General features: G+C 36.6%; 1 protein-coding gene across 2 annotated transcripts in view; it reads left to right on the forward strand.

The window, feature by feature from the left end:
• LOC117664844 (amine oxidase [copper-containing] 3-like) overlaps positions 1–14,638 on the forward strand; it is a 31,020-nt gene extending 16,382 nt beyond the window's left edge. For both annotated transcript variants that reach the window (XM_034416209.2, XM_034416210.3), the window contains exons 2-4: positions 4,024–4,309; positions 8,000–8,129; positions 11,847–14,638. In XM_034416209.2, coding sequence (XP_034272100.1) covers positions 4,024–4,309; positions 8,000–8,129; positions 11,847–12,131 — 701 coding nt within the window. In that variant the 3' untranslated portion in view covers positions 12,132–14,638. The remainder of the gene's footprint in view (positions 1–4,023; positions 4,310–7,999; positions 8,130–11,846) is intronic.
• The last annotated feature ends 430 nt before the right edge of the window (positions 14,639–15,068 follow it).

Consider the following 15,068-nt stretch of genomic DNA (forward strand, 5'->3'; position numbering starts at 1 on the left):
AAAAATGATCAAGGTAAACGGAAACTTTAAAGATGAGAAAACAAGTTTACATCAAGATTAAACATTATTTGTAGGATGTCAATGAACAAAATTTTTACATTAACAAAAAAGTTGCAAAATGCATTGAAAAAGATTTTGATTTTTTTAGTTTAATACATAGCACAACTATTATATATTATAATATAGCATAATAATGCTATATTCTATTAGTATTGTAACTTTCTCTGATGTTATAGATAGTAAGGCTATAAATGGTTATAGTGGTGATAGTAATATATAGCCAATTAGCCATTATCTCTGGTAACCATTTACAGCCTTGTTTTATATAAGCCTATAACCCCCCTTTTAAAACCACCCAGATTTGTTATTATCACTATATCATTGCATACTTTCCACAATTTGCTTGTATGCATTATGAGCATTAGTCTGCAGAGAAAAGAAATATAAATGTGGATATATTTTATGTTTTCATGATTTTAGAGGCATCAGAAATGGTGTAATGAGAATTAGTAATGTAAATATATAGCAATACCACTTTACAGTGCTTCACAGCCCTCTCTAAGCTGTTAACAGAGTCAGCATATTGTCCCCAACAATTTGGGTCCTCATTTTACCCACCTAGGAACGATGGAAGGCTGAGTAAGCCTTGAGCCTAATGAGAATCGAACTGCTAAATTGCAGGCAGCAGAAGTAGCCTGCAGTATTGCACTCTAACCACTGTGCCACTGTGGCATATAGTACAATTATGCAATGAATAACCATATATATTGTTTTCATTCTGATTTGTTTTGTTTTTTTAGTGCCCCTTTGATTAAACTGTTGAAATTTATATTCAACTGCAGTTTTTGTATTTAAATACAGGTAGTCCTTGACTTACAAACATTTGTTTAATGACTGTTCAAAGTTACAATAGCACTGGAAAAAGTGTCGTGGGATACACTTACGGCGGTTGCATCATCCCTGTGATCATATGATCAAAATCTGAATGCTTAGTAACTGGCATGTATTTAGTTCATGTGATCATCTTTTGCAACCTGATAGGCAAAATCAAGGCAGACTCATTTAACAACTGCAGTAATTCACTTAACAAAAGTGGCAAGAAAAGTAATAAAATTGGGTAAAATTCACTTAACAACTGTCTTGCATAGCACAGAAATTTTGGGCTCAGTTGTGAACTATCTATATAGATACATATGATATATATGTCTTATGGCTATATTCTCTAATCCAGCATCCAAACTGTGATGGATTTCTGAGTTTAGTATAAATAAATAAGTAAAATACAGTAGATTACATATGTTCCAAACCTGCCCAAATCGAGTGGCATATAAATTTAATAAATAGGTAAATAATATCTGGCCTGTAAACATTCAGTAAAGCTAATTTGATCTTTGTTGCTTATGATGGTATAGATAGTTCAAGCAAATTAACAACTGTTCAAAGTTACGATGCTGAATAGTGGGATTTATGACAGGTTCATATAATTGTGACTATCACAGCATCCAACAGTTATGTGATTACAATTTGGGCCCTTGGTAATAGCTTGCAAGTATGATGTAGCATTCCATACTCATGTATCATCATTGGTGACCTTCACTGTAGGCTTCCAATAAATAAAGTCAGTTCAGAAGCTGGCAATTGTATGCTATCACACTTAATGACTACACAGGATTTGCTTAATGATGGCAACCGGAAGTGCCGGAATTCCCACTATAAACTGACAAAAATCACATGATGTCACCCTTTACAACTATGTTACTTGCTGATTGGTCCCAGTTACCATTACTAATCTATGACTACCTGTATTGATTAACCCTGTGTTTCTACTTTTTTTGTAACTGAATCCATATATTTATATATCTCTTCTTGTTTAGTGATTGAAATCTGTTGCAGTGATTTGATCATTAAGGAAAATGAAATTGGTTGCTGCAGTCTCATTTCTATCCGATAGTGCTCTGTGACCCAATGCTTCCCCTTTTTTTTGCCCCCTCACAGGAATGAGATATTGCTTAAACAAGCTATCTCTTCCTGAGCCATTTTTCTCCACAGAGCAGCATGAATCTAAAAAGTGTAACAACTGCAAGTTGAACAAGCTCAGCTGTGTGACCTTAAATTAGTTGATTAAATTCCAGGCAGCTGCCTGAAACTGACCAGAACTTCATCAGTCTCACATTGAAGTCTTTTGTTGTCAAGTATCCAAAATTTAGTCCTAAATGCATACATTGGCTGAAAAATGAATTATTAATTATCATTTATTACAGTCTTATTTGCAAATGGGCACTAACCAACCAGTCAGTAGTTGCTGACTGAGGATTAGCTGTATTGATTTTGATAAACCCTATATGAGAAGATTTCTTTGTGCCTGAAATATCTCTACAAGTAACAGCTCAAGACTCAGGGCTCTTCCACACGGCCACATTAAAATTCTGTTTGCTATAGTAGTCCTTGAACCAAGAGCAAAGTGTGTTGACATTAATTGTGCTCCTATTGCCGATTTCTATTCTACCAACAGAGACTGGCCAATTGTACTGTTTTTACTTACATCATGTAAGCCAATTCCAGGAAAGTAATTAAGGTACTCCTTGGGCATCATTTCTCTTTCTACCAAACTCGTTCATTGCAGGGGCAACCACTACCAAATGCTTTCTTTTTTGTCCAGAGTGGAGTGGTGCTGGATGACTTTAGGTGAGGCTAGCCTCACTGAAGGGGGGTATATTATAGTCATTTGAAGTTGCTTAAGCAAGAGATGCTTAGTGCACTTCCTTCTCTATGTCTGTATCATGTCAATAGATTTAGTTTTCTGAAACAGCACTAAAAGTATATTCAAAAATAGCCTGGCTGAAGTTGATAAGTGAAGCACAAAAGAAGCAACGAAAAATTATGAAGATTTTCTCTTGCTTTACTGAATTGTAAATGTGAGGATTAGTCATAACTGCAAATAGTTATTATATGAAGCAGTTGCTAAATGAGAACTATTTGTATTTCAAGGAATGGAAGGACATGTTACCAGCAATTGAAAAAACAATTCAATTCTGACAGTATTCAAATATAGTTAATGGCCATACAGAACACACTACTGTGATATGGCCATATATAACAGCATTTGTCCCCACAGTGCATAATGCCATCAAAGTTAGACTACAGTAAATAAATGGCATCACTCCCGCATCAAGACAGTGTAAATAACTATGGTATATCACATAAGTGGCCATAGGAACTCCAACTCCATGAAACAGAATGAGTATTAGGAGTGGTAAGTTCTATGGCTTATGTCTATGGAAATTCAGTCATCCAGATCATGGTTGTCCCAAAGGTCAAACATCAGAGCTGAAGAAGCATTTTGGATGAGAAGCTAAACATCTTCCAAAGAAAAACTAGAAAGTCCAGGTGCCTCTTGAAAAAGCACCTTTGGGATTCTAAGACTTATGTTCAAGTTTCCTAAAATAATAAAAATGTACTGAAACACTAAGCACTAAACAAAATGGCCACATAAAACCCTATTGTCAAAAAACATACCTAATGCATCCATATGATGACATGCAGCTTTCAAAAGAGCACTAAATCTATGTTGATAAGGAGCCCACAACAGATCTGGCAAGTGATATGGAAAGATTTAGATGACCTTTATGTGGGCTGATGCCTCTATGGAATTCAGATGTCCCCTCATTATGCATCCCAAGCCAAAACTGGAAAGCATCCAGCAACTGAGGAAAGGAGCCATGTCTGCAGCAGCCTAAAGTACTGTGGTGAATAGAAACTGGACATATCACAACTCCTGAGCACATCACTTCCTAAATTGTCAATGAAGTTTACTAGATTATATCCATAGAGGAAAATGTGTTAGGATAAGGAAGAAACCCATCTCAGCTATGGGCTGGAGATGGGCTGAAGGAAACATCATGGGAACAAGGCAAAAATAATTGGTTATTGAAGCATGATTGTATTGTGATTTGAGAAAATGAGAAAAATCCCCCATTTCTGTCTCTTGTTTTCATTCCCTTTCCCTTTTCTTTCTACCAATAGGTACAAAAAATTCCTTGGTTACTAATGATATGACTTTTGAGACAGTGAACACTCCCTGGAATCCAGACCATAAGATTCGGAGAATGAAACTGGTGAAAAAGGTCTTGGATACCGAAGATAAGGCTGCCTTCGGCCATAATGATAAAATGCCAAGATACATATATTTTGCAGCAAACAGCACAAATAAGTGGGGCCATAAGCGTGGCTACCTAATCCAGACAATCAGCTATGCTGGAGATCATCTCCCAGAATCAGATCCAATGGAGAGAGCTATCAGTTGGGGCAGGTAAGCAGTCCTTTTCTAAGCACCAACTTCCAATACTTTCATTTATTTATTAATTTGCTTGCGTGATTTGAAATGGGGCTTTTCTGTTCAAAATTAGCACTCTGGATAACTTACAGTTTAAAGTGATACACACATATGCAGAGAAAAAATATTGAAACATAACTAAAACACAAATTATGAAAGCATTAATTGCTAACTCTTTTTACTACTTCTCTCAAGGCAGAGAGACCCGGATCCAGCCAGCGGGGGTGCTTAAATCTGGCCCACACAGCCAGCCTGGAAATAGCAATAGCACTAGCATTTAGATTTATATACTGCTTCATAGTGCTTTACAGCCCTCTCTAAGCGGTTTACAGAGTTAGCATATGGCCCCCAACAATCTGGGTCCTCATTTTTACCCACCTCGGAAGGATGGAAGGCTGAATCAACCCTGAGCCGGTGACATTCGAATTGCTGAACTGCAGCTAGCAGTCATCTGAAGTACCAGCCAAAACGGGATGCAGGAGGTCTGCACGGCTTCCTGCAGTACTATGCCGGCCAAAAACGGGCCATGTGGAGGCCCTGTGCAGCCTGTTTTCGGCCAGCAGAGTGCTGCAGGAAGACTGGATTGGACTGGATTACAATTATGTGGCCTCAAATAAGTGCCTGATCTGGATAGAAAACAAGCAACATCCTATGTTAATACTACAGTTCAATGCCAGATTTTACATGCTGTAGGTCCATTTAATCTACAATCAACAATCTATAATTGACAGCCATTTCTATTTATTATCCAGGAAATTTATCCCTGTTGTTAGATCTTGTATTATCATGTTATTTATGCTATTGTATTTTTATTATTAGTTGAATAATAAAAATACAATAATATAAATAGATTTTTTGCCTGGAAAAGCAATTTACTATTAAACAATGGGGTATAAATTTAGAAATACAAAGTTTAGTGGAGTATGAAGAATAAGTAATAAATGTTTGCCAGTAATATCTGGTAGAAGAGATAGGAAAATGGTTATACTAAAGAACTGTAGAAAGGAAGAAGGGGAAAAAATGCACCTTGTGCATGTGTCAAACACCCACCATGGCCATGCCTACCTGGCCACACCCATCATGGCCATGCCCATCCCTGCCCACACACCCCCGGCCCTCTGAGGTTAAACACAACCCTGATGCAGCCCTCAATGAAATCAAGTTTGACATCCCTATTCTAGTATCTAAGAAAAAAGAAAAGGTCCTCTCCATCTGCCTGGTAGATAAGCCTTTGAGAGTAGGGGCATCTTCAAATGGGCCTCTCCTACAGATCTTAAGCTCTGAGGAGGTGTCTAACAGGAGGAGCAGTTCCTCAGGCAAGCACTAAATGTCAAAGGATAAAGCTATAACCACTTGGGCCCAATAAACAAGCTTGTCCAGGGAAAAGATACTATTTTTAAATTTTATTTACTTGTATCCTGTCTTCATTACTTTAATAAATAAAGGTAGTGAACATTCCTAATACTCCTTTCTCCTCCTATTTTGTCCACAACAGCTACTCTGTGAAGTGACTTGGGCTGGGAGAGTGTGGCTGACTCATAGTTACTCAGCCAGCTGTCATGGCTAAGGGGGTGGGGGAGGGGAGACTAGAATTCATGGCCTCTTGCTTTCTAGTCTGATGCCTTACTCGGTCTAGCTATGCTTTCAACAAGGCTGATGCAGTCAAAAGAGGCTTTCTTTAAATTTGGTTACATTAAACAATAGTCACAACATTGCCAATGTTCCCTTTTTAGGGAAGGTTATTGAGAAGATGTGCTATAGAGCAGCAACAGTGTGTTTTAAAGGATGATTATTTAATCCTTTTCTATGCACAGTTCATTGGCATCCTGTAAGTTGCTCTAGGGCAGTGTTTATCCAATTTGGCAACTGTAAGATGTGTGGAATTCCAGAATTCCCCAGCATCCTTTTATAAAATTGCCAAGACAGAGCAGTTCCATAGGTTCCTTGGGAGTTAATGTCACTGGATTGCTGGGTTAGTGCCAATAGTTTCTTATTTTTATTGTTTTATTACTATGGAGTTATAATTGTTCAAATATAATCTATATCTATATTTATCGCTTTAATGGCTATATTATAAACTATCAGAATTGAGAGAATTGACAGTTTACAAGCATAATTAATATATGTTATGAATTGAGGGTTCTTGCAAAATCTTAATGGAAAAAGAATTGTTGGGTATATAAATTAATTAAATAATAGTATCTAGAGTTTTTTAACTTGGCAACTTGATGAATGGATTTCAATTGTGGGAACTGAAGCCCACCCATCAAGCTTGAAATACGCTGTCCTGTACTCCTTTGTAAAATGGAAAACCATTTGCCAGTGTGTGACGTGTTTTTTCTTTCATATCTTTGTTGTGCTTCTATCTTCAACTTAATTTTAAATTGTGGGATTGAATCCATTTATTTGTATATTTTTATTCAGTGTTTTATGTCCTGACACATTTCTTTTATGTTGGCATGAGGATAATTTTGTTACAGTTTTACAGTCCTCGACTTACAACCACAAATGGAACCAGAATTTCAGTTGCTAAATCATGTGGTCAGTAAGTGAATCACATGTGAGCAGACCAGTAGTGGGTTTCAATTTCGGTCACTACTGGTTTGCTCGTAGGTGCGTGCACGCGCTCACACATGCACACGCATGCACACACACATGCGCAAGCACGCTCACACATGGGCACGATGCTTCTGCACATGCACAGAGATGTCCGGGTGGGTGGGCGGAGCCTCCTGCTGCCGCCACCACCGGTTTGCCCGAAGAGGGGCGAACCGATAGAAACCCACCACTGGAGCAGACTCAATTTTACCATCAGTTTTATCACAATTATTAAGTGAATCATTCAATTGTTAAGTGAATCACACAATTCATTTATCATTAAGGGTGTTTAAACAAACCTGGTTTCCCTCATTGACTTTGATTGCTGGAAACCGGCTAGGAAGGTTGCATATTGCAATCATGTGACTGAAGAAGTAGTGCAACCGTTATAACTTTGAGGACGGGTGGTACATCATCGTAACTTTGAACTGTCATTAAACAAAAGGTTGTAAGTCAAGTACTACCTGTACAGTAGTTTTAGTAATACATTTATTGCTATACAGGCACCTTGACTTTTGACCACAATTAGGACTAGATTATTTTGTCACTAAGTGATGCAGTCATTAAGCGAATCATATCCCATTTTACAATCTTTTTGTCACACATTAAGAAGTGAATCCTACAGTCATTAAGCAAGCCGAGCTTCTCAGAAGAGTCCTGGGAAGATTGTAAATGGTAATCAAGTGACCCTGAGGCAACTGTTAAAATGCATGCCACTGCTGAGCGCCTGAATTTTGATCATCTGACTGTTGGCGGGGTGGGGGGTATTGCAACAGTTGTAAATGCAAAGACTGGCTATAAATCATATTTTTCAGCGCCCATATAATTTTGAATGGTCATTAAATGAATGGTCACAAATCAAGGACTATCTGTACATGTGTTACATTGTGAGCAACTGTGGAAAGGCACATATTCAGATAAGCTTTGCCAATTTTTGTAGAGTATCCATAGTCTTTGGAGCTACTATTGCGCATAAGCATTAGGGAAACTTATTCCATACCTATGAAAGTGATGAAATCATCCAGCTCAACAATACTTTGTTTCTGTTATTGTAATTCTGCTTCTTAGGTACAAGCTGGCTGTCACCAAGCGAAAGGAGAAAGAACCTTGCAGTACCAGCATCTATAATCAGAATGACCCATGGACACCTACTGTTGCCTTTGCAGACTTTATAGATAATGAGACCATTGTTGATGAGGTGAGTTGTTAGATCCTAAGGGAGACAAGAGAGGATATTTCCTTTTTTTCCAAGCAAACCCTCACAGAGATTGGACAGGTGTGGCTCCTAACTTTTGATTGGATACTAGACAAATCTATTGTCCCCTCTCTTTTCTATGGCTGTTTATTAGCAGTACAATTCCAAGAAATCTTGTTTGTTTTGCTGTCTGCTGTAGCATATTTTGAAATTTTAGAATGAATTTGACAACCACATTTGTACAGAATTTGATAACCACATTTAACTTGATTTGATATATACAGCGAAGCATTTGTACTTGGTGATTTAAAATTTGCTTGTGGTTTTCCTTCATATTCCACTTTTAGAATGTCTGCTGAAAAAGATGTATTCTTAATTTTTACTTTTCTAGTCTCTATAGTATTTTTCTCTTCTGCTATGCTACCTGCATTGAAAGAATACAAAGCTAGAGAACTTCTAATAGTTAAAAATATTTTGTTAGCAAATCAGATTTTTTACATTTTAAAAATGCTTATACAGCAAGAAATCCTCTAGTTGTTAAATACATTAAATGAAAATAAGTAGACTCCACAGAATCCCTCTGTGGGTTGTGGGTACGTATTTTAAATGATAGTGGGTGGGAATGAAGAACAGTCAATTTTTCATGTAGCTAATGTTTGTTCTGGCCAGATTTCCTTTCTGACAAAAATCCTACATCTGATCACACGGGAAATCTTTCACATTCTACATAGCACACACACAAAAAAGATAACTTCCATACCTTTTCAGTGAAAAAAATTCACATTATGAAGCAAAGCTGGATGTTTTCTGACAATGCACAATGACAAGAGATGTATTTTCATGTATTATGAACACCATTCTTTTCCCCAATTTTTTTATCCTAGATCTTAATTTGTTATATTTTATATCTATTTTTCCCTGCAATGAGATTCCAGGACTGGAAATTTGTAATTTCAGAGAAGAATCTACATTTATGAAAGGATTAAAGAAACAATTCTGTTCTGTCTGCATATTCTCCTACATAAATACTTCATTCCTCTCATATAACAGCCTTCTTTGGGCTTTATGAATCCAACACACTTATATGAACACACTGGATAGCCTCCCCTACTGTACCAAGATCATTAGAGAAATCTTGCGGGCTTCCCTAAAGGCAATTGAGCTTTCAGTATTAATGTCAGTGAAAATTCTGGTTCACGTGGAAACTAATATAAGCTTCTTTTTTTACAGAGAAGCTTGTATTAGTTTCTACCAGTATGTAAATTACAGTTATCCTTCATATGTCACTTGAATATAATACTCCTGAAATTCAGCCACTAGAAAGTACCTTGCAAATTTTAAGCGGGCTATGTTCCAAAATAAGAACATAAAACAAAGCTCATATCTTTTATCTTTTATGAAAATAAGTGGGGTAGTAGTTCACAATTAAATGCTACATGCCATCTGACTTACAAAAATAATGAAAAAGTTTGCTTTAAAAGAAAATTAAATTCCAATAGTGAACAATAGAACCAACAGATAAGCATGCTTTTTGCAGCCCAGAATTGCCACAGAACTGAGCCCAACAAAAAAGCAAGTAGCAGCCACAAATTCATTTCAGTACACCCCACAAACAATGCAACAGCAAAAAAATACAATGCATGTTTTTCTGATTAGGCAACCTACCTGCAAAAAACACTCCACAAAAACGTGACCAAAAGTTTAAGCACACAAATAAAGCTCAGAAAGCTTCTTTTCTGTACTATTTAACATTCTTTGCAGATAGCAACAGGCCTACAAAACACAGCACAGCTACAGGAACTATCTGTTTATGCACATGAACAGTATGTACTTTTGAATTGGCAAGCATCCTGAAAAAGAAAGTACTATACACATACACTGCTCAAGAACAGATATGTCACATTTCAACTCATAAAGTACTGTCTGCACTGCTTAACTAATCAGGATTATAACACTACTGAATTAGATACAGGAAATGGAATAGGAGGAGAAGTGGCCAAATTAATTTGGCAGCTGAACTTCATTAATGTAATAAATTAATGAAATTAGTGTAAACTGTTTGATTATACTAATGAAGTTCAGCTTCCAAACTAATCTGTTATTTCTCATATATCTCCATGAAGCAGCAATCCAAAGTATTTCCCATCTCAGTATGGTTGAACAGATTGTCCTTTACCCAGGTGTCTTCTTTTCCTCTAAATTCTTGCCATAACAAATCTTCAAATCTCCATAGCTTGGAAAAAGGGTGTTGTTGTTTTTTAAAAAAAAGGAGAGTGGAATTTTGAAAATACTAGGGAAAAAAGGAAAGAAAAAGTTTTATTCCAAATTAGGACAAATTTTAAGGGGGAGGGGGTTGGTGTTCATAACTGGAATGCTTAAAATAGCCATTCCAAACTTGGAACATTTTGCACCCAGAATGATTTGTAGCCAAAATTCAGTGTTTTCCTAGAAAATTCTATTTCATTGTGTTAAAATAATTTGACCAGCCTATAGCTTCCCAAGTGTGTTATATTATTAGGGAGCTGGGAAGATTTCTATTTTAAATCAGGCAATCTATCTTGTGCTGGCTGCCCTATTTCAAATGGAGCAAAGATATATCAGCTTGATGTATAAGCAGCTCACTAAGAGGAACAAGAAGTCCAACGCAAAGGCAGACACAGAGTTGATTGCACAATTGCACCCATGGCTGAAAAAGGTTCAAAAGAGTGAGATCTTGCTGAGAGTTCACTTGAGAGTCTGAATTTGGGTTCAAAGAAACAAATCTACTTCCTTGACACAAAAAAATTGCCCTTTTCTTTAACAGGGAACAGCAGGCATGCAAAAAGTGAGGCTAGATAGATAGTTTGTTTCTGAGTATCAAGCTTATAGAGTAGGTGGGTGCCCAAAAATGGTGTTTCTTTTGTTTTTATGAATAGTTCACAGATCTTTGTCTTTCAGAAAAGTCTATCTTTCTCACTCCCACCCCTTATTTTATTCTCATAAGAGTACACACACTTGATTGGGTTGCCTCACAGGAAGTTTCCTCCTTTCTGGTCATGTGACCCAGGGTGAAGCATATGCGGCTAACTCTATCTTCCCAGCATATGCATTCATGCAAAACACACACACACACATACATAAAATGTGTTATTTCAGTAACAGAAGAAAATAAAGTGTCCTGTGTCCACAGTTGTTAAGGAGTTAGAAACAATTCCAGAAGCCATGCTTGGCGTACTTTTCCTACCGAAACATCTGTGCAGTCAGGCATGGGGCAAATGAAAAAAAAAGTGCTTTGGAGCACAAACAGAAAAGGGTTGGGTTTCTCAACATGATGCCTCAATAGTTGCTTTATTCATTTTATGCATTTAGTTGCAGAAATGAATACTTAGTGGGATGTTAAAAAGAAATTGTGGCTGAAAATTTTGTCAGCACAGCCACTCTCCAAAAGTGAAGTCAAACAACAAAGTGAAAAGAGGAACTAAATTTGATACAATGGTGCGGGGGGGGAGGGGAGTGGACTTCCAAAATGGGCCAGATCAATCTGGGACCTCTGCAGGAAAGAAACAAACAAAAAGGAATAATTTCCCCAAAGCTTCCCTTTGTAAAAGGCAGTTGGCAGAGTATTGCTGAGTGCTCCATTCTTAAGCTCCTTCCCTTCTAATCGCATGACTGGAGCGACTGTTCCAAAATTTCCCTTCCATGTTTTTAATCAGATTACCCTGTTTTATGGTCTTTCACTAGGATCTGGTTGCTTGGATCACCACTGGATTTCTACATATTCCCCATGCCGAAGATATTCCTAACACTGTGACACTTGCAAATGCAGTTGGTTTCATTTTAAGACCTTATAATTATTTTGACAATGATCCCTCCATTGACTCGCCTGATAGTGTGTTCTTCACTGACAAGGATGACTTCAACTCCTGTGAAATCAACCATATTGCTTGCCTCCCTAAAACAGCTGCTTGCGTACCCAATCTTCCACCTTTCACTTATGAAGGTTTTGAAAATCTGACAATGCTCTGATACTCTCTAGGCTTTGAGTCAATGCTGCTGTTTATATTTGAGAGAATACAGTAGTGGAAATAGTCAAGCAAAAAATCTGTGTCTAAGATAGCAGTCTTGAGACCTTTATTGTTGACTGTGTTTCATCTAAATCTTAGTTCTGTTGACATTGTACTCACTTGTGTTTGCAACTTATCTGTATCAGCCAAATACTTCTATCTTTTTTACCCAACTGCTTCTCCTGTTAATTTTATATTTGAAGATTATATTAGATATATCTGTAAAATACATTTAATCCCCACTCTGAAAGTAATTGTCTGGTCTGTATTTTTATAACTTGTTCTATTATCTAACTATCTATCTATCTATCTATCTATCTATCTATCTATCTATCTATCTATCTATCTGTGTTTTTGTAATTTGCTCTATTATCTACCTACTTACCTGCCTGCCTACCGTGGATATAAAAGGTCGAGATCCTTTTGTTAAAACGACAAATTTTTGAGATGTAAAAAAATCAGACCAAGATAAATCACTTCAGAATGTTTTCCACCTCTAATAAGCTGTGCAATTCTATTGAAAAACAAACTGATTTTTTTTTGGGTGGGTGGGTGGGGGAAATAAAATGTTTACAATAATATGGTTTCATAAGTGTACATATCCTCTTATAAGTAAGAATGTGACTGTGTTCAGAATTAACCAATTACATTCAAACTGATGTTAAATAGTAATCAGTAAAACAACTGCCATCTATTAAAATAACTCTGATCAAGCCCATATAAAGTTCAGGTGTTCTAGTAGGATTTTTCTGACATTTACTAAGTCACCTCTTACAGCAAAAGCCATGTCTTCAAAGAATTTCTAAAGTATCAAAGAGATCTCATTGTTGGAAAGAGAATGGTACCAAAAAAATTTCTAAAACATTGATTATACCACGGAACACAGTGAAGACAATCATCAACAAGTGGAAAAAATATGGTACACCAAAAACTGGATGTCCTCCAAAATTGATAACAAAATAAGAAAATTGGTCCAAGAATTTGCCAAGAGGCCTATAGCAACATTAAATGAACTCCAGAAATTTCTGGCAAGTACTGGCTATTTACCACATGTGACAACAGTGTCCATATGCTTCATATGTCTGGGCTGTGAGGTAGGGTGGCAAGACAGAAGCCTTTTCTTACATAGAAAACATCCAAGCCTGGTTACATTTTGCAAACAACCACATCATATCTCACAAAAGCATATGGGAAAATTTGTTATGGTCTGATGAGATTGAGGTTGAACTTTTGGTGCAAAAACAACACTGTTCATCATCAAAAGTACACCACAGTGAAGCATGATGGCAACAGCGTTATGCTTTGGATCTGCTTTTATTCAGTTGGAACTGGGGCTTAAACAGGGTTAGGGTTGAGGGAATTATAAACAGTTCCAAATATTAGTCAGTTTTGGCACAAAAGCCTCAGGCTTTTGATAAAATGCTGAAGATGAAGAGGAATGTCAACTTTCAACATCTCAATGACCCAAAGCATAACAAAAGAATGGCTTCGCCAGAAGAAGATGAAAGCTTTGGAAGGAAATGTGAATCAAATTGAAAGTCTGGGGGATGACCTGATGAGGGTTGGACCCAGGAGATGCCTTCACAATCTGACAGATTTGGAGTGCTTTTACAAGGAAGAATGGGCTAATGTTCCCAAGGCAAAGGTGGGCCATCCTATCTTCAAAAGCTGAATGCTGTCATAAAGGTGCTTCAATAAAAATGTGCATACTTATGGAACCATGTTATTGTAAGTTTTTATTTTTCCCCTAAATAATTTTAGTTTGTTTTTCAATTGAATTGTACAGCTTATATTAAAGGGAGAAAAAATCTGAAGTGATTTATCTTGATATGATTTTTTTTACATCTCAGAAACCTGGCATTTTAAAAGGAGTGTAGACTTTTTATGTCCACTGTGTGTGCGCGCGTATGTGTGAGTGAATGACATATATTTTAAAAGAATAAAAATACAAATTTTGAAAGAGAAAATTAAGAAAAAAAAGTAATAAGTGAAAAAAGTACCAAGAAAAGAAAAGGCTTCTAATTTTCTTAATAGTATTTACAACTACATTTATATTTTATTCTCTAAATTTGCTCTATGGATCTGATTTTGAAAAATTAAAAATGCCATGAAATTTTCCAGGATTCTTTGTCAGAACTCATAATTAAGTTCCTCTGACTGTTAACCAGAGACACAAGCATGTTCTCTGGTTACCACAGTTGACTGCATCTAGACAGATCACAGTGACACTGTGGATACATTGTGTTAAGAAATCTATAAGAAATGTTTGTTTTAATAAACACATGTTATGCTAAAATGTGGTTTGTTAAACTACAGTTAGTCTTCCAAATGCTGATGCTAGTTGTTTTGCCGATTTCTAACTTTTTTCTTGCCTGTTTAGTTGCTATTATTTTGTATCCTTGTATCCTATTTTATTCCTTATTGCTTCTATGTGGCAATAAAAATCAACGAGCCAGGTCTACAAATAAATTATGTGTGGTGTCATCTTTTGCATATACAATAAAGCTAACTCATGATCACAGTAAAGTCACAGCAAAACTATGAATTTTTGCCCTAGAACAAGCCACTGGGATATTTAAACTGCTTTTCCAAAACTGGTAACTAACTAACTTCAGATTAGGATTATGCCCCGATTGTAAACATACCTAGGACTAATCGTAGAGTTAAGTAACTCTTACTTAGTGACTGTTATCCAAACCTAGGAGAGAGACTTTGTTTTCCAGCAGGCTGTGATAAATGGAAATTTAATGACCCTTCCAGAATGGTCCTTTTTTAAACACTCCATATTTTTTACTTTGAATTAAAGAATTGGGCAACTCTAAATCTTCCCCTAACCTTTGGTGACCACTGTAAGGCCTTCATACATTTAAGCTATCATTCTTTTGCTATATTTTTGTTT

The sequence above is a fragment of the Pantherophis guttatus genome, chromosome 4 (genome assembly GCF_059756535.1).
Source record: "Pantherophis guttatus breed Tessera chromosome 4, ASM5975653v1, whole genome shotgun sequence".
In the NCBI taxonomy this organism is placed as follows: Eukaryota; Metazoa; Chordata; class Lepidosauria; order Squamata; family Colubridae; genus Pantherophis; species Pantherophis guttatus.